Source organism: Pocillopora damicornis, chromosome 2 (assembly GCF_964200805.1).
Source record: "Pocillopora damicornis chromosome 2, jaPocDami1.2, whole genome shotgun sequence".
Classification (NCBI taxonomy): Eukaryota; Metazoa; Cnidaria; class Anthozoa; order Scleractinia; family Pocilloporidae; genus Pocillopora; species Pocillopora damicornis.
In genome coordinates this window covers 21236247-21255990 of record NC_142671.1, presented here as the reverse complement: position 1 = coordinate 21255990, position 19744 = coordinate 21236247, and the positions used below count along the sequence as shown (strand labels likewise).

Here is a 19744-nt window from a genome sequence, read left to right as displayed (position 1 = left end):
GGTTTTGTGTTCTGGTTCCCCCTTGTATACTTTCGTGTTGAGTTTTTGCTTTTTTCATCTTCGTATATTATTAAAATGATATATCATACAATCGTACCACTTATCATTTTCCTTTTGACAACGATAGTAAGATGTCAGTTGGCCAAAAAAGATTACAGAATTTCAAAATCCTTAAACAGAGAGGGAATTACGCGTTGCGCTTAGAAATTTCCTCATGCAACGATCAGGAAGCCCCCTATTTGGAGTCAGGTCGTGTATTTTTTTTTATTTCAGCTTTACAAAAGCCAGTTTACCCCGTTTTAGATAGGCTCAATCCCGTTTATTCTAGACTTTTTCCGCGGTGGTACCTTGGCGCTTTCATTTTGCTAGTATATTTCACTATTGTTTGGTAATAATTGTTTCCTTTCTTGCTGTGATCTTTTTCGATAATTGGTGTATTAGAGAGGATTCTATCGTATAAGTTGCAGGTTCTATGCAAACCATAAAATGCTTAACAAAAAAGTCCCCAGAATCGTTTATTTACATAAGTGGTGCCAAATCTGAAAACAACAGATATGCATGATGTAGTAGCCTAATCGCTATTCATTCTTCTAACATAATTATAAGCTATTCCGCACTTTGTGAAAGTGACTGTGTGTAAGCTTATTCAAAAAGCCGTTGATTTCATTGTAAGCCCTCGGCGAGTTCTAATCTCTAATATTGGACAGCTTTATAGAACTTTTTGAAATGTTTATCGCTCTGTTTATCACTGAGCATTGTAAGATTTCGTCATGCCATGTACTCCTTTACAAAAGATCAGTTTAAAAATGATGAATAAGCAAACCTTGGAGCAAAATCTTTAACCAATCACGTTCAGTGTTGGATTTGTTTTAACGCTTATCCGATTTTGTCAACCTCTCGGTGATAGGGACACTACTCTATTATTTTCTGTTCACCTGCTTCAAAAAATTGGTAGATTGTTGAACCTGTATACTGGATTGGTGATGGATTGTTGCTCTAAACTTTCAATGAAAGGGATCTCAATGACTTAATTGTTAATTTGAACCCTAATTTTTGCTGCACCATTCTGTCGATAATGAGAAATTTTCCAAGAAGGCGTTTCTCACCCATTCGATCATTATCCAAAAACTTATTTTCCTGAAAGCAAAGCCGAATCGATTGTAATGGTCTTCTTCCAATGAAACTTTTGTCTCCTCGTTCAGTGTTTTGAGAATGTGGCAAGTGTTACCCGTACATCTCGTGAGAAGCCTGAGATGATTTTACAGGGATGTTCTCGGAGTTCAACCCGTTCTGTTAATTGCATCGAAGGAATCGTCGAACCTTAGACTTCAAATTTTCTCCGTAATAGCCGTATAATAAAGGATCGAGTGCCACATTCAGACATATCATCATTTGAGTCACGCTCCAGACTAGACTCGGGGACACTAAGTTAGAATACATCAGCAGTCTAAAAATCATAAACGGAGACTGACAAGAAAAAAAGGCAAGAGAAAGAGCTGCAAGTGTCTTTGCAACTTTCTTATGTTTTTGATTTGTGTTGATGATATGCGAGTTGCACATTGGAATAGCAATCGCTCTAAGAGAGCGGAATATCTTTCGTTGCGTTACAATCATATAGACCAATGGAATTATGTAGAAAAGTATTGCGTGTACGATGTAGTACATTTCCCTGCCAGTGCTTCCCCAAGAGGTGTTGGTGCAAATCAGTTTTCCATCCTCATCGGTTTCGACCTTGTTCATACTTGCTGTAGGTGAGGAAATTACCAAGCACATACACCAGATTAAAACGATTTTGATGTATTCCTTGTTGGAAAAGTTTTGGCTTCTAGAATTGAAAGGATCTGTGATAGCTTTGAGTCTTAGGTAAGCTATAACCACAAGGGTTGTGATTGAAGTATTGTAGCTCGCGTCGAAAAGAAATGCGTGAAGTTTGCAAATTACGTCACGGCCGACCCAACGCCAACTAAAATTAATGGCGTGGAAAGGAGTGAGAAAAGTGAAAAGGAGATCCGCAGATGCTAAATTTGCCACGTACCACATCGGAGAAAACCGATTTCGGTTCAAGTTCCGATAACATGTCACCAAAACCCATATGTTACCCACAAGTGAGGTGATGAGAATAAAGCCGTAGAATATCAAAAATCCGATCGCCATTAGAGAGAAATTGTCGTTGGATGCCATCTTTGACGATGTAAACCACTGTTTTCTTATTTCCTTTTCTTGATCAATGCAATTTGCTTGATTTTCTGTCTAACCTCTGCTGTCTATTTGAAACTGGGTATGGCCAGTGAAGTATACTGCAAAAATAACAAAGTGGCATTTTTCTTGAGTTTGCTAATCTGGTCGCTGTGTCAGTTTATCCTTGCAAATTATTCACTGTATATGGCTAAATATCAAGGTCAAGGTTAAACATCATGGATAAACCGCAAGATCGAAGCTTACCCTCTAGTTTCTCAAATTAATTTTCCTGCTCTGTTCAACACACTAACGTTTGGTTTTGTTGGAACTAAGCCGTGTTAGTTGATAGCTTCCAAAACGAAATCCTCAGCAGTCAGACATTCACATTATTGATTAGCTTGTTGGTTACAGTCTCGCCCCAACGCGGGTCACGTGGTGTTCAAGGCTGAGAAGATAACGATAGTTCGTGGTCTCCAAATAATTTAAGGAAACTCTTCACTTATATTGTAGGTGAAACGAAATTTTATGTCTCATTCACTTTAATGAGACTATTAACACTACCATCAAGCAGGAAATGCGGTCCTCAATCTTACTCATTATAACTGATTATTCCACCTTTTGCTGTTCATTACGAGAGAATACGCATTCATTTGCGTGAAAAGGCGAACAATTGCGTGCAAATACATTCACCAACGGCAATAAACAATTATTTGCGCGTAAATCAGATTCAATAACGAGTTTTGCATTTTAATCAGCATTCAATAACAATTTTGAGCATTCTCGTGCGTCATTCTTCAAACAAAAGAGAAAAATATACTTTCATTTGCGTTAACATTCAAGTCATTTACACCATCTTGAAATTCATTAGAGACAACACGCAAACAATATAGTGCATAAACCATTCATTAACATTTTTATCACACTGTTTGCAATTCAATAGCATTCCTGGACGGCATTAGTATGAATAAGACAATCATTAATGCACTTTTACAAACAATTCAGTGTTTTTTTATACTCGATATGCAAGTAGTGATTTTCAACTAAACCCGGCTTCGTCCCCTTCATTCGCTTTGTAAAGGTTTTCTGACCGCAGGCAAAATGCCACGAAGAAACCGAATATCACTCGAACACAGAGAGAATCGTGAGGGGATTTGAGGACGAGAAGGAAGATTATCTTGTGGTCACGGACACGCTCGGAGTGAACCGATCAACGGCAAGAGGCATTGTGGCGCGCTACATCAGAGAGGGCAGGGAGAGACCACGAGAAGGTAGAAACAACGTGCGCGTGGACGAAGAGATGAGAGATTGCCTAGAGGAAATCATAAACGAAACTGTTTATTCACACTTGCTCGGATAAACAGTGAACTGAAGAGATGGCTACCACAAAAACCTCGGATCCATGACCGTACCGTGGCAAGGACATTAGACGGGATGCTTTTCCGAGTGAAAGTTGCAAGGCCCCTCCCTGCAGACAGAAACAGACCTAATGTGATAAACAAGCGAGTGGATTACGCCACCTGGTCTATGAACCATGCGGTAATGCGCCACTGTGTTTTTTGTGGACGGATGCAGCTACAACATCTGGATGTCCAGAAGCCGCGGTAGAGCGCGGCAGGGAGAGAGGGCGTACCGTCAAGAGTGCGGCCAGCGAGGACGAAACTTGACTGTGACAATGGCAATTTAGCCAATCAATGGACTTGTATTTTCCTCTGCAGCTGTTGGCGGAATGAATGCTGCGCGTTTCGATAACTTCCTGGCACAGGCGAGGAAAAATCTAGATCCCGACGGGGAGGTGACGTCTGTATGACGGAGCACCGGCTCACCGAAACCCGGACATTCCCGCCCCAAACGCAGAGCTTAAATGCTTCCTCTCTACAGTCCTTTCCTAAACATCGTGGAGCAGGCACTAAGCTGTCTGAAAGCGGTGATCAAGGCTGACATCTCGCGTCCGGAAATTCAAAGACGCATGGATAACAGAGATGAGGCCAGAGCCAGAGGAATCCCACTGGGGAAGTTTCGAACACAACAACTGCTTGAAGCTCTGCACAGAAACATCGATACTGTGACCGCGGCTAAAAGTGCGCAATGGTACCGCTTTATGCAGACTTATCTGCCAAAATGTCTGAATAGAGAAATTACGAAAGGGTAAACTGAAATTCAAAACAAGCTAATTTTGGAATAGGTATTTTTCAATTGGAATTCGATGTTTGAATATTGAAAATTGTTTGTACAAGCGCATACTGAATGATTGTCTTATTCATACTAATGCTGTTCAGGAATGCTATCGAATTGCAAACTGTGATAAAAATTTTAATGAATGGTTTCTGCACTATATTGATTATGTATTTTCTCTATTCAATTTCAAGATGGTGTAAATGACTTGAATGTTAGCGCAAATGAAAGTATATTTTTCTTTACTGCTGAAGCCAGAGGGGAATTATTTTCAAATGCCTCAGCTTTAAATTAGAAGTATCAAAATACAGTTGATCAAAGTTTTCAACGTCTGCTCGTAATTTTCAGTGTCTTCCCTTTTCTAGATATTTCAGCTGTCCAGTGACTTGTGTTGGACTGTATGATTTATATCAAAGTTACGATGATTGTGCTGTTGAAATGTTTTGAATATTCACCAAATCCTTAACGACAATACTTGCATTTTCCAATGCAATTTCAATTTCAATTTCTAGATATTTCAGCTGTCCAGTGACTTGTGTTGGACTGTATGATTTATATCAAAGTTACGATGATTGTGCTGTTGAAATGTTTTGAATATTCACCAAATCCTTAACGACAATACTTGCATTTTTCAATGCAATTTCAATTTCAATTTTTTCATTAGCGAAATCTTTAGCCAATCACGTTCAGTGTTGGATTTGTTTTTACGCTTATCCGATTTTGTCGACCTCTCGGCGATAAGGAAACTACTTTATTATGAATTGATTGAATGAATGGGTTGTTCAATATGCCTCAGCTTAGATAAGATGCAGTTATCAGATGATATTGGTTAACTCCTTCGTCCTTACTCTATAATAACTTGATTTAAGGTCCTAGAGCAAAAATCTCTTTTCACTATATGCTTAGTATAACGCACGCCTTTCCAATTTTTCCTATTCACTTTGTGAGAAGGCGTTTAACTTTAACTAGTGTAATAACTCTCCTTTTACTGGTAAATCAATAAATTCGATGGTGCAACTTCGTAAGGGTATATATTATTTACTGATATTCACTTGAGACATGTGATATAATGTAATTACCATAAGTTCTGTGACTTTCGCTACCTTTTATATAACATTTGGTTTTTATTATCTTAACTAAGTTGTATTCAGTCACGGTACAATATTGGATTTTTGTGGGACAAACAAACCGCTGAGGTACCTTTTCTTGACACAAAATTTACATATATATATATCTATACTTCAGACAAGACACTTCTCCATCTTATTTTGTTTTGTTTATCTGTTTTTGTTAATTTATCCTTCCCATACAAAAAACACGACGTCAATAGTATATTTGGGTTGCAAGCCAAATGCGGTGCTTCTCCTTCCTTTTTTCAATATTAAACAAAAAAAGGGTAAATATCGGAATAGACTTAAACTTGGCCTGATTAAGAAACTAAGATTAAGATTAAGATTAAGGGTTCTTAATTTATGCAATATGGCCGCCGGCCACGGCGTCTTGACCTGCGTTATCTATTACCTTTCTTCGTTTACTCATGACTTGTTGTAAGTTTTTGTCTTTACTATATATTGCCTTACTGTCAAGTGATCCATTTAACATGCTGACGCGGAATGCTAAAACCTCTATGAATTCTACTGGAAAAGATTCTAACACTGGAAAAGACACAAATGCTTCGAGCACCGAGTTCGTTTCTCTAGCGACTCTGAGGGAGATGCTCCAGATGCAGGAACGGATGTTTAAGAACATGTTTGAGTCGGTTCTGTCTTCTGTAAATACAAGAATCGACAAGGTTGTCAAATCTGTCGCGGAACTAAAAGCGAGCCTAGAATATTCACAACAAGATATTGACGACTTGAAGGAAGCTGCAGACGCCATAGACGAAATGGAAGAAGAACTTGATGACATCCAAACAGGGTTACATAAACAAGAAGAAAAATTGGTATACCTTGAGAACCAAAGCCGTAGAAACAATGTCCGCATCGATGGAATTCCCGAACAACACAACGAGACCTGGCTGAATACTGAAACAAAGGTGAAGGAAGTACTACAGGAGAAACTAAACCTGAGCTTTGAGCCGATGATCGAGCGAGCGCATCGCACCGGAGCAAGACCAAGATCAGGTGCTGCTGATGGTATCAACACACGCCCAAGAACCATTGTGTGTCGTCTGCGCGACTGGAGGCAGAAGGATGATATTCTTAGAGCCGCCCGAAGGATAAAACCATCTGGTATATTTGTGAATGAAGATCTCACAAATGAGACCATCGAAAAGCGGAAAAGGCAGGTTGATGAGCTGAATGCGGCAAAGAGAGCCGGGAAGACGGCATACTTCGTGTTGGACAGACTTGTTATAAAGGAAAGACGTAGTGCAGAGCCCAGCTAAGTTTATTTACTAAATAACGATAATGTCGCTTACCAATTTACCGTTTAGTCACTTAGATGACAGTGACTTTGCTGCGGTGATTTATGAATTCAGAAATGGACCTGTTCATTTCGATCCCGAGAGACTATCTAACTTATTTATCAATCCTTTGAGTTCCGATTTTGAGCGGTTCTTAATTCGTTCGGATGATCTAGACCCTGACATACATTTTAATATTGACGGCGGGTGTTCTTATTATGTAGAAGATAAATTTAACGATACTCTTCAAAAAGAAATCATGATTAGTCGTGAACAATCGAATCATCTTTCATTGTTCCATTTAAATATTCGAAGCCTTCAAAAAAAGGTTGATGAACTATCGACCCTTCTAACCTCTCTAGATATAAAATTCTCCGTTGTTGGGATAACTGAAACCTGGTTAATGGATTCACCAGTTGGAGTCGAAATTGATGGTTATAACTTTGTTTACAAAAATCGCCCTGTTAAATCGGGTGGAGGTGTTGGCTTGTATGTATCAGACAATCTTGATTTTAGAATTCGCACCGATATTTATGCTGATGAAGCTGAGGTGATGGAAGCATTGTTCATTGAGATCATTCGACCCCATGAGAAAAATATCATTGTTGGTATAATTTATCGCCCTCCAAATCAAAATGTAAATGATTTCGTGACCAGAATGAACGAAATATTAGGGAAAATATCTCGGGACAACAAGATATGCTATATAATGGGAGATTTTAATTTGAATCTGCTAAAAAATCAAAACCACAACGCCACCGGGGAATTCCTAGATGGCCTGTATTCTCACCTGTTTTTTCCGTTAATCACGTTACCTTCCCGAATTACTTCTCACACTGCAACTCTGATTGACAACATTTTTTCTAACCATGTCGAGCACAGTTATTTGAAGTCTGGACTATTAATAACGGATATTTCGGACCATCTGCCTATCTTTTCCATTTGCTTCGATCATAAGTGTACCCGCGAACACCAAGAGAACATATTTGTCCGTGACAAAAGCGAGCTAAACATTTCCAACTTCCTAGAGGAATTAGATTGTATTGATTGGCTCAATATAGACGGGTATAATGATCCTAAAATCTGCTACAGCAAATTTCTTGAGCGATACACTAAAGCTTACGAAACACATTTTCCTTTGAAGAAACTGAAGCGTCGCCTTCACTTTAGGAAACCGTGGATATCCCAGGGCTTACTTAAATCTGTCAAGCAGAAAAACAAACTATACAAGCAGTATATTTCAAACCCCTCTCTCTGGAACGAAGCGAAATATAAAACTTATAAGAACAAACTGAATTACTCCCTACGAATCGCGAAACGTTTATATTATGATAAGAGGCTAAGCGAGTCAAAATCCAATATAAGAGCCACTTGGCGTCTGCTTAATGAGGTACTAAACAGCAAGAAATTGAGACCTAAACCCAACTCTGTGTTTAAGGTTGATGATCAAGATATTTCTGACCCAATGGAGATTGCTAATCGATTTTGTCATTACTTCAGCAATATTGGACCAAACCTCGCTAAACGAATTCAATCTACGACCTCGTATAAGAATTTTCTTCCTGGTCATTTCCCTCAGTCAATGTTCCTAAATTTAGCAACTCAGGAGGAGATTATAGATATCGCATCTACGTTTCCGGCGGGAAAATCGGCTGGGTATGACAATATCCCTATGTCTATCATAAAGCGATCTATATGCAGCGTTTCCTCTCCATTAACACACATTGTAAATCTCTCCATTACTCATGGTATCGTTTCGGATGATTTGAAAATTGCTCGTGTCATACCTATTTTTAAATCAGGTGACAAAGCTCTCTTCAGCAACTACAGACCTATTTCTGTTCTACCGTGCTTTTCAAAGTTTTTGGAACGAATAATTTACAACCGTATTATGAATTATCTCAATGACTCCGATGTCTTATGTGATAATCAATATGGCTTTAGAAAAAATCGCTCTCCTAGCCTTGCGCTTATCGATTTGTGTGACAAAATTTCTTCTGCATTTGATAGAAAAGAACATGCCATTGGAGTATTCCTAGATCTTTCGAAAGCATTCGATACGGTAAATCACGACATTCTTTTTGAAAAACTCAATCATTATGGGATCCGTGGTCTGGCACTAGAATGGGTCAAAAGTTATCTTTCTGAGAGGACACAATTTGTCGAATTTAATAACGTTAGATCTGCCCCACAGGGGATTCCCTGTGGGGTGCCTCAAGGTTCTATTCTTGGTCCCTAATTTTTTATCCTGTATGTTAATGATTTGAACAATGCTTCCCTGCTTGATGCAATCTTGTTTGCTGATGATACAAACTTATTTATCTCCCATAATGACCCTGTTTACCTAATTAACTCATTAAATAGAGAATTAAACAAATTGTCAACCTGGTTTGCAGCAAACCGGCTCTCCTTGAATTTAGCCAAGACTAATTTTATGGTATTCAAGCCTTGGCAAAAGAAGCAATCCTTTGAATTTCAAGTTTTCATAAATGAGCAGCCTATTCTTCGTGTTTCTGAGACCATGTTTTTGGGTGTTTTATTAGATGACAATTTGACCTGGAAATCGCATATATCCTTAACAGCAAATAAATTATCCAAATCTATAGGTATTATTCATAAATCTAGGTTTTTTCTCTCTACTCACTCCCTTCGTACTTTATACAATTCTATGATCCTTCCATATTTGTATTATTGCAATTTAGCTTGGGCTGGTACCTATAAGTCAAACCTTCAAAGAATTGTAACCTTACAGAAACGTGCGTTAAGAATAGTAAGCAATTCTACATACATTGCCCATACTGGCCCTATTTTAAAGGAACTTAAACTCTTAAAATTTCATGATATCCATTCGTTTCAATTAGGTACTTTTATGTTTTCATTCGAGAACTCTACACTCCCTTCCAAATTCAATAACATTTTTTTACTGAATAGTCAAATCCACAATTATAATACTAGGAATGCTCAGTCCTTCCGTTTGCCACTGTGCAGAACGAACACCAGGAAGTTTTCAATTTACTTTCAAGGTCCAAACTTTTATAATTCGTTAAATTCTGACATAACTAGTTCTCCCTCCTCCGCTTCTTTTAAAAGAAAGCTTAAGGAATTTCTTCTCTCTAAGTATTAGCTTCTGTAAGGCAGTAATTCTTAACTAACTTACTTAATATGTGTGTGCGTGTGTGTGTGTGTGTACGTGTGCGCGGTCAAAGTTAATTACCATAAGTCCATATTGTAATTCTAATATAAGATTAGTTATTTTAAGTGAGAAAACCTGACTTGTTATAAGCCTCGTGGTTTCTTTCAGGTTTTCTCGCCATTTATTTTCTGTCATCAATTTTCTTAATTTTTTTTTTTCCATGTGTAAATGTCGTATATGGCAAATAAATATTGTATTGTATTGTATTGTAAGAAACACATTTCCAACAAAATGAAAGTTTTCACAAGTATTTAAGAGGTAGCAACCATGGCAATTCGATCGAAGTATCTTAAAGAACTTTTCACTCATCGCCGGTTGCCTTTCTTTCCTTTTCCTCTCTTAATGATGTTGTGTCTTGTTAACTTTTTATTCCCACAAGTAGAAGGAACCAAATGGACTTGCAGAGGTTCCTTGCACAAAATTTAACCCTGGAAATAGTGGTGTGTACTTTACGGATTACAAATGCGACAGTGTGAATTTAATATTTATACTAGCAGGAAAATTATTTCATATTTCTTTGTTCCTTTCTTCGTGTGTCTGGCTTTAAAGAAACACACTCGCTAAGATTCTTGTAGATCATGGAACACTCCTTCGTGACTGCCACGGGCTCATGCCTTGTGTCTAACAGATTAAGTTCTCAAGTATACCTTTCATTCTATTGTATTTTTATAGAGAGATATCACTTACCGCCATTTTGGCTTGGGTAAAATATTCCTTCTATCAATATCCCGAACAATTGAAAGCTGACTTTTCACACCTCTCTGTCCTTGTTTACCAAGGTAGTTTCTATTAAGGAGCCACAGAACTAATCAAAGTACAACGGTGTTATGCTAAGATTGCTTTTGGTTTCTCTATTTTCTTTCCCCTGCTTTAAATGCTTTTGTTTGTACTTTTCTTTGTTTACCACCTGTTTCAAGTTTGGTTCTACATCAACAATTGGACTATATGAAGAGCGTAAGAATATATCATAGCATACTGAAAGTTTTGTTTGAAAGCTCAGTATAAATTGTTCGAAGTCATTGTATTACTATACAAACCAAGATACCGCTTATAAATTATTAACCTTCTAGTTTCCAGAAGATGTCATCGGAACTGCCTTAAGAAATAATTAAATGTTCAACAGTATTTTTGTTACTGATGTCAAAAGCGTTACTTTAATCCCCAAAAGTAAATTTTAGATTAAAACAAAATCTGTTAGATACCAATGAAAAGTTAACATCAACTCTTTAAGAAACTTAAAAATGTGTTTTGCGCCAATTTTTCTATTTACATATCTTGGCTCTTAGCTTCTTGGTACTTAAATATAAATAGAATGATGCACCTGTCATTTTCTTGTTACCGAAAAAGGAATGAAAATCAACTTTCATATGCGTTTTACGCTGAGTATTCATAGATGCATAACTAATTATTTACAACTTTTCTTTAATTACTTTTTTTGAAAGTAAAAGCATTACAAATTCACCTTGGTTATCTCAAGAAGATTCCATTTGATACTAGGATGTTTCCATAAGGCTGTAGTTCCTGACCAAATCTATATCAAATTGTTAAGGGTTTTTATAAAATAATACATCTATTGTATCAAAAAGAAACGGGTAGTTCTTCATTTTGGGCTCAATGATTAATGGACTGTTATAGCTTGTATGTGAAGTAAGGCCCATGCGGTTCAGTTCTAACTGTTCACCTTTTGATAACAATTTTGAAGAGCGTTTGCAGGGGTGGCTTATAACGCGGCGTTTTTAAGTAATAATTCCATTAAAGTTTAATGTGTTGTAACCCGCCGTCACATGTGAAAAGCGAAACAGTCTGTGGATCAATGACACGAGAAATTACTTCTTGAGGATAAAACCGTAGGGCAATAAGAATGTGGGCCAGTAAAATCAGAAATCTTTCAAGTAAATACTAATTATGCCCTCATAAAGTAGCACAAGTGGTAATACCGTCCAAGTTTATGTTTAGTTCTGTATATAGTTCAGTTCAAATACATTTCTATTTTTTGGGCTGATTGGGCCGTTCTGAAAAGGAGTTTTTTTAGCCCAGAAGGAGTTGTTTTTAAGCTCGCGATCGTTTAATCAACCGGCCATGTTTGATTGGAGTTAGATTGGACGGTGGGGGAAGGGCGAGAAGACGCAGAGGAAAAATCTTTCTAGAAGATACTTATGGTGCCCTCGTAAAGTAGCCGAGTGGCATTACCGTCTAAGTTTATTTGTAGTTCTGTATACCATACTATTTTTGGGCTTGTTGGGCCGTTCTGAAAAGGAGTTGTTTTGGCCGCGGTGAGATGGGCAGAAATAGCCAAAACTTCGACATAAGGGGCTGTTATGGAGAAATGAGGGGTAGTTTTGGCTTTTAAAGAGGTCGAAATTATTGTAGTGTAATGGCTTAATCGGCATCACTCTTGATAGGAGCAGTTTTGGACATAAATTATATAAAACTTCCCTATGAAAAGGGCTTAGCCTACTGTACAGGTGTCATATTAGTGTGAGCTAACGTTATAGGCTCGCGATTGTTTAATCGACCGGCCGTGTTTGATTTGGAGTTAGAGTGGACTGTGGGGGAAGGGGGCGGGGAAAGGGCGAGAAGACACCTACCCGAAGAGGATGTTGAAAAGCAGAACACCCCCTGAGTAGTTGCGCGTCACTGCATTCCCGAAATGAGTAGGCGACCAATCAAAATGATTTAAATTAAAAACCGGAAGCATTGTCATCTGACAAAAACAAACACACATGGAGCCGATGAGTGAAAAGGTGAAACAGTTTTTTTATTTTCAGGCAGAAAAGAATTGGCTTCGACAATACCTCCTCCGCAGTCACAAATATGAGCTGATATTTGCAGCACTCCATATTTTCCAAACGAAAATCTTTGAGTATAGCCGCTGTTAATCTATTAGACGATTTTTCATTTTTTCTTCCATTTGGTCGTAAACGATACTTTGAAGCAACAAAGAACTGCACTCGAAGGTTTACCCGCAATAATATTTGTTTCAAAACGTTCTCTGCTGATGCAAATACGAGTTGGTATTTGCCGCACTCTGTATCCTCCAAATGACAATCCGTGAGCGTAGCTACCGTTAATCGATGCTTATTCCATTTGATCATAAACAATCCGTTGAAGCCGACAAACGACAACTACGCCCCATGCATTTGGCAACACGGCCAGTAGCTCCTTACCAGACACTAGTATAGAAATTGCTTCTTTTTGTTCCGATTTTAATGTGCGAGACAAATTAAATTCCTAAAGACATTTTAGTGCAAATGCAAATGCGAGTAAACGTTTAATTTCTTAAATCAGTTTCAAAATTGACTCCATACTTTTGTTGCAGACGTATCATTACATCTTTCCCTTTGTTCTACACTGATCTATCAATGCTGTGTTCGAAGTAAACTTTCATTTGTAGGGTTGTCCATACCTAATAACCTTCGTGTTCCCGCCCCTCCGTAGAAAATGGGCATCGCCTTTTTCAAGCTGTAAGATATCAAAATGATTCCCGATAGCAATTGACTCCGAAGGAAAAGAGATCACCTTTGAGCATGTCACTGCGCGAAACAGAGTGCCCTGCTAACGCCTCTGGCTTGACTCCAAGGGGATGAACTACTGTGTAGTGATGTCAGCGAGTAAAGTAATGCTTTGTGAGAGCAAAGTTTAATTCATGTGCGACCTTAAAGCTGATCAGAAAATTTCTATCTATTTTTATCTACCACCTTTCCTGAAGTCTTAAGTGTCTCAGATAAAAGCCAATGGTGCAATAGTAGCCCTTTCCAGCCCGAGAGTGCCATACCGCACAGGATGCCATCACATGCTTAATATTTATTAATTTTTCTGAAAATTTCACAACCAAAAGGTCATTGAAAGATCTACACAATGAAGGCAAAAAATCATAGCCCCCTCCAATATAATACTTGGTTTACCACCCCTGCAACTTTTGAAACGTTTTGTCTTTGTACTGTTTTGGTTCAGGTGATATTTCACCACAATCAATGCTCTGATAACTGCAATTTAGGCTATAGTTTAGTGGTATACCCTACATGTACAAGGCAAACAAAAAAATTTCAACGTTTACTATTTTTCACTTTGGAAACTTCTCAGTGTTTTCAGTTACCTTCTCTGCACCTGTTGGTGTCATTTATAGCATAACCCAAAAAATACCTTTAAAATGATATATTAAACATGGTCTGGGGGTTCATCATTCTTATTTTAAAAAAATTTGGTATTTTCCTCGGGTAGGAAAGGGGTGGAGATGGAATTACGAAGGAGGGAGAGTCAATGAAAAGAAAGTGACATTTTCATGTGAACTGAGGATCCTGAGTTCACACAACAGCAGTTCCATTCATAAGCAGTAATTAACATTTAATAGCATCACAATTGATATTTATCTTGGAAAAACAACAGTCAATATTTAAGTTTACTTTCGAGCTTCACATATTAATTGGTTTTCCTGTTCCTTTCAACAAATTCACGTTCGGTTGCGTTTAAACTGTTATTTAATAGCTTTTGAAAGGAATTCCTCAGTAGTCAAGCGTTCACATTATTTTTTATCTTGTTATTTATCCCTTTGCTCTGCGCAGTTCGTGTGATCTCTACAGGCTGCGAAAATGGCGAAGATTCCACGCACCCATTTGTTGCTTAAACGATCACAATCATAAAATATTTATTTTCCTTAAAGCAAAGCCGAATCGACGGTTATGACTTTCTTCTGATTTAAATTTGTTTCCTCATTCAGTTTCCTGTAGCTCGTTGGAATGATAAATCTAAAACGTTTGCACTTTTTGTCACCGCCGACTCCACGCCAACTAAAATTATTGGCGTTGAAAGGAGTGAGAAAAGTAAGTCGAAGATCCTCTGATGCCAAGTTGGCCACGTACCACATCAGAGAAAACCGATTTATTTTTAAGCTACGATAACATGTCACCAAAACTAGCGTGTTACCCACAACTGAGAAGATGAAAACCGACGGTGTCGTAAAATAACGAGAAGATCAGTAGAACAAAGAAATTGTCGTCGGATGCCATCAGTTATGATGCAAATCACTCTTCTTTAGTTACTTGTCCTAGTCAATCTAATTTGAGTGACTTTCTGTGAAACATCTGCTTTCTCTTTCTAAAAAGCTTTGTTAGTCAAATGTACTGCAGAAACAATAAAATAATATTTTTCTTAAGTTCGCTAGTTTCCTTGAGGTGGTTCTTCAAGACTTTATCCTTGAAATGCTCTGGTTTTTTATAATCTGCCGCATGATTCCAAAAAAGTTGTAATCCAAATTATGTAATCACTAATCATGTTAATATCTTTGTTTAACTATCATGGATAAACTGTGATAAAGATATAACCTTACTTCCCTTTTCATTTTCCTTTTCCGCTCAGCAACTTGATGTTCGATTTTGTCGGAACGTAGTTACTACGGTGTGTGTGGCTTTTAGGGGCTTAAGAGAAAGCTAGAAGTCTTCCGAATGAATTAAGGAAGTTCTTTTACTTGCATTTAAAAATAATTAAGCTCGATCGCCTCAATCATATTGATGAGACCATAAACATCCCCACCATACAGAACTTTCCAGTGCGACACGTACTTTTGTCAGTGGCGTCAGAATTCGAGATTTAAAAACTGGAGACTCAGAGAACGTGTGAAAAGATCAGGTGCATTTAAGTTGCCATAAATTTTGAAATACTCCATCATTCAAATAGTGCACTTAAACTTGTCAACATTTTGTAATGGACAAATTATCTTTCCGTGGACCTTTTGCAAGCCGATTTTCATAAAATGCAAATGAACGTTTAATTTCTTGAAATTAATTTCAAAGCTGAATCCATACTTTTTGTTTCAGTGGTTTTATTACACCCTTCCCTTTGCTGCACACTGGTTTATCAATCTTGTGCTCGAAGTAAACCTTCATTTGCAGTTTTGTCTATACTAAATTACCATCGCGTTCCCGCGCTTCCGTGGAAAATGGCCATCGCCTTTTTTGAGCTGTAAGATATCAGAACGGTTCGCGATAACAATTATGATTTACGAACTGCCAGTCCGAAATGTACCATTTAGACCCCTTTAAACTCTGAACTGGCATAGGCCAATTGTACTTGGAAACTTTCTCTTTGCTTGGCTCCTCCGAGAGGAATTACTGATTTGAGCCCAACAAGATATTACTATCATGCACACACAATAAAAGAACTCCGTCGGTTTTCTTTCAACTCTTCAGTGAAAGCCTATACGTTACGTGTCTTTGTACGTAATTTCATTTAATGTTCTAGATTACACAGTCAATTGCTAACATATAAGCTCCATATACTTTTTCCAGGGGTTTTGCAGATATATGTACAATACACCTTGTCGAAAATGATACTCAATTACAGACATGTACAATCCACCTTTCCAAACTTACATTCACTTGCAAATATATCTGCAAGATACGTATCTAAAACTGAGGCGGCAATGTAGAAGTATGTACATTTGTATCTACATATGTATATACATTACGATTTTATCTGAAAGTTGTTATAATACAACAAGAACAGACACCTTTGTTACATTGTTGCTGGATCATAAGGCCTAAAAGGAAAAAGTGTCATTGTCGGAGAGAATCACAGGTATGAAAAGTTAAGGGGTCAAAGGAAGGTTTTGCCGCAAAATTTTTTTCTGCTAACCTGCTTCAAAAATTGGTAGATTGTTGAACCTCTATTGTGGATTGATGGTGGATTGTTACTCTAAACTTTCAATAAAAGGGATCTCAATGACTTAATCGTTAAGTTGAACCCTAGTTTTTGCTGCACCATTCTGTCGATAATGAGAGATTTTCCAAGAAGGCGTTTCACACTTATACGATCATTATCCAAAAACTTATTTTCCTAAAAGCAAAGCCTGAGATTACTTTACAGGGATGGAGTTGGAGTTCAACTCTTTCTGTTAATTACATCGAAGGAATCGTCGCACCTTAGACTTCAAGTTTTCTCCATAATAGCCATATAATAAAGGATCGAGTGCCACATTCAGTAATATCATCAGTTGAGCCGCTCTCCAGACTAGACCGGGGGACACTAAGTTATAATACATCAGCAGTCTAAGAATCATAAACGGAGACTGACAAGAAAAAAAGGCAAGAGAAAGAGCTGCAAGTGTCTTTGCAACTTTCTTATGTCTTTGATTTGTGTTGATGATGTGCGAGTTGCACATTGGAATAACGTTCGCCCGAAGAGAGCGGAATATCTTTCCTTGCGTTGCAATCATATAGATCAATGGAATTGTGAAGAAAAGTATTGCGTGTACGGTGTAGTATATTTCCCTGCCAGTACTTCCCCAAGAAGTGTTGGTGCAAATCAGTTTTCCGTGCTCATCGGTTTCGACCTTGTTAATACTTGCTGTGGGTGAGGAAATTACCAAGCACACACACCAGATTAAAACGATTTTGATGTATTCTTTGTTGGAAAAGTTGTCGCCTCTAGAATTGAAAGGATCTGTGATAGCTTTGAGTCTTAGGTAAGCTATAACCACAAGGGTTGTGATTGAAGTATTGTAGCTCGTGTCGACGAGAAATGCGTGAAGTTTGCAAATTACGTCACCGCCGACCCAACGCCAACTAAAATTAATGGCGTGCAAAGGAGTGAGAAAAGTGAAAAGGAGATCGGCAGATGCTAAATTTGCCACGTACCACATCGGAGAAAACCGATTTCGGTTCAAGTTCCGATAACATGTCACCAAAACCCATATGTTACCCACAAGTGAGATGATGAGAATAAAGCCATAAAATATCAAAAATCCGATCACCATTAGAGAGAAATTGTCGTTGGATGCCATATCTGATGATGTAAATCACTGTTTTCTTATTTGCTTTTTTCGATCGATGCAATTTGCTTCATTTTCTGTCTAACCTCTGCTGTCTATTGGCCAGTGAAGTATACTGCAAAAATAACTAAGTGGCATTTTTCTTGAGTTTGCTAATCTAGTGGCTGTGTCAGTTTATCCTCGCAAATTACTCAGTGTATGTGGTTTAATATCAAGGTTAAGGTTAAATATCATGGATCAACCGCAATCGAGAACAAAGCTTACCCACTAGTTTCTCAAATTAATTAATTTTCCTGCTCTGTTCAACAATCTAACGTTTGTTTTTGTTGGAAATAAGCCGTGTTAGTCTATAGCTTCCGAAACGGAATCCCAAGCAGTCAAACATTCACATTATTGATTAGCTTGTTAGTTACCGTCTTGCCCCAGCGCGGGTCATGTGGTGTTCAAGGCTGAGAAGATAACGATAGTTCGTGGTCTCCAAATAATTTGAGGAAACTCTCTGCTTAAAATTTAGGTACAACGAAATCATATGTCTCATTCACATTAATGAGACTATTAACACCACCATCAAGCAGGAAATGCTGCCATTAATCTTAGTTATTTTCCTTTGTAAAACAAATGCACGTTTAAAGCCGTTTAGGAAACAATGTAATTTCAATGTAGCACAGGAGCGCGTATACATGTACATTGCTGCAAAAACTGGCTCCTAAATTCCCTTGATTATGTGACTGTAGTTGATGTCGCGAAATGTCTTCTGTTACACTTTCTTCCTTAGTTATTACTGAAAGGTTTTGTGTTCTGGTTCTCCCTTGTATACTTTCGTGCCAATTTTTTGCTTTTTTCATCTTTATATATCATTGAAATATATATTACAATCGTACCATTTTTCATTTTCCTTTTGACAACGATAGTAAGATATCAGTTGGCCAAAAAAGATTAGAGAATTTCAAAGGACCCTAAACAGAGAGGCCCCTATTTGGAGTCAGGTCGTGTATTTTTTGTTTATTTCAAGTTCACAACAGCCAGTTTGTCCCGTTTTACATAGCCTCAATCCCATTTATTCTGGACTTTTTCTGCGGTGGTACCTTGGCGCTTTTATTTTGCTAATATATTTCACTATTGTTTGGTAATAATCGTTTCCTTTCTTTCTGCGATCTTTTTCGATGATTGATCGTTTTAATTGAAAGCGCACGGTCTTTTATTCTCGTTAACGTTGTAAAAAATGGTATTGGCAGATATCCGCCAGTCATCAATACCTTATTAGAGAGAACTCAAGCGTATTATTCGTAGGTTCTGTGCAAACCATTCAATGCTTAACAAAAAGCCCTATAGAGTTCGAGGTTTGAATCAGAGACTCTTGACCATTTGAAGGGAAAAAGGTGTTTGTAAACTGTCATGAATGTGATGTAGTTCCATAATTCATATTGCGTACTCAAACTCGACAACATTTAAACATATTAGACCACTGATGTTTCAGTGGATTTTTCCCCAATACTATTTTGTTCGCAAATATGAGTCGCAGTGGAGAGTTTGTGCATGGATGCTTCTTCTTCTTGAATGTTTAAAGAGGGAGAGGCTCTTTTTTCTGCCAAGTTTCTGTGCTCATTTCTCATAAGGCGAGAAAAGCAAAGCGAATAGAGAAACGTAGCGCGCTCAGCCGACTGGTCAAACAGGATTTTTTTACAGTACAAAATAACCAACTGTCCAAATAACCAACTTTCCAAATAGCCGTGCAATATCGGAGGATGGCTGTACTCTATTGTACTCTACTTTGTGCTGTTGAATAATAAATACTACTATCACACCTATCGGTCAATGAGAGAACGCGTTGTGGTTCCAACTGACGATATAAGAAGCCATGAAAAGATAGATTTCATAAAAGTTTGTGACACGCTTTCTGCTTGGAACTAAAAATTACTTTTAAATGTCATTTTGGCTTGAAAGAGTCGTTATGCGGAGTCTCACAACCATCGCCTGCATGCATGCATGTCGAACACAGGCTGACTCTAAATGTAATTTCGTATTTTAACAT

At 37.8% G+C, this 19744-nt stretch overlaps 3 protein-coding genes and 1 pseudogene across 4 annotated transcripts; 2 read left to right on the top strand and 2 right to left on the bottom strand.

The window, feature by feature from the left end:
- Nucleotides 1-1154: 1154 nt before the first annotated feature.
- Nucleotides 1155-11533, bottom strand: LOC113683990 (QRFP-like peptide receptor). 2 transcript variants are annotated; one of them, XM_089197288.1, is made up of 2 exons: nucleotides 11410-11533; nucleotides 1155-2297 (listed from the first exon to the last, which is right to left on the bottom strand). In XM_089197288.1, the coding sequence occupies exon 2, from the start codon at nucleotides 2179-2181 to the stop codon at nucleotides 1294-1296; it is 888 nt and encodes a 295-aa protein (XP_089053414.1). In that variant the 5' UTR covers nucleotides 2182-2297; nucleotides 11410-11533; the 3' UTR covers nucleotides 1155-1293. The 2 variants fall into 2 exon arrangements, with proteins under 2 accessions (XP_089053414.1, XP_089053413.1); XM_089197287.1 differs by lacking the exon at nucleotides 11410-11533 and adding an exon at nucleotides 10635-10774.
- On the top strand, nucleotides 3273-4370 carry LOC149050304 (uncharacterized; annotated as a pseudogene).
- Nucleotides 5818-7027, top strand: LOC149050303 (uncharacterized). The gene has a single exon (XM_089197290.1). The coding sequence runs from the start codon at nucleotides 5888-5890 to the stop codon at nucleotides 6734-6736; it is 849 nt and encodes a 282-aa protein (XP_089053416.1). The 5' UTR covers nucleotides 5818-5887; the 3' UTR covers nucleotides 6737-7027.
- Nucleotides 11534-15550: 4017 nt separating the features above from the next.
- LOC149050302 (QRFP-like peptide receptor) lies at nucleotides 15551-18468 on the bottom strand. Its single transcript, XM_089195293.1, has one exon. It carries the CDS (start codon nucleotides 17722-17724, stop codon nucleotides 16837-16839), a length of 888 nt encoding a protein of 295 aa, XP_089051419.1. The 5' UTR covers nucleotides 17725-18468; the 3' UTR covers nucleotides 15551-16836.
- Between the last annotated feature and the right edge of the window lie 1276 nt (nucleotides 18469-19744).

What these genes read in the sequence shown, in the direction of transcription:
- LOC113683990 (XM_089197288.1), bottom strand. Translation starts at nt 2,181, where the DNA reads ATGGCATCCAACGACAATTTCTCTCTAATGGCGATCGGATTTTTGATA.
- LOC149050302 (XM_089195293.1), bottom strand. Translation starts at nt 17,724, where the DNA reads ATGGCATCCAACGACAATTTCTCTCTAATGGTGATCGGATTTTTGATA.
- LOC149050303 (XM_089197290.1), top strand. Translation starts at nt 5,888, where the DNA reads ATGACTTGTTGTAAGTTTTTGTCTTTACTATATATTGCCTTACTGTCA.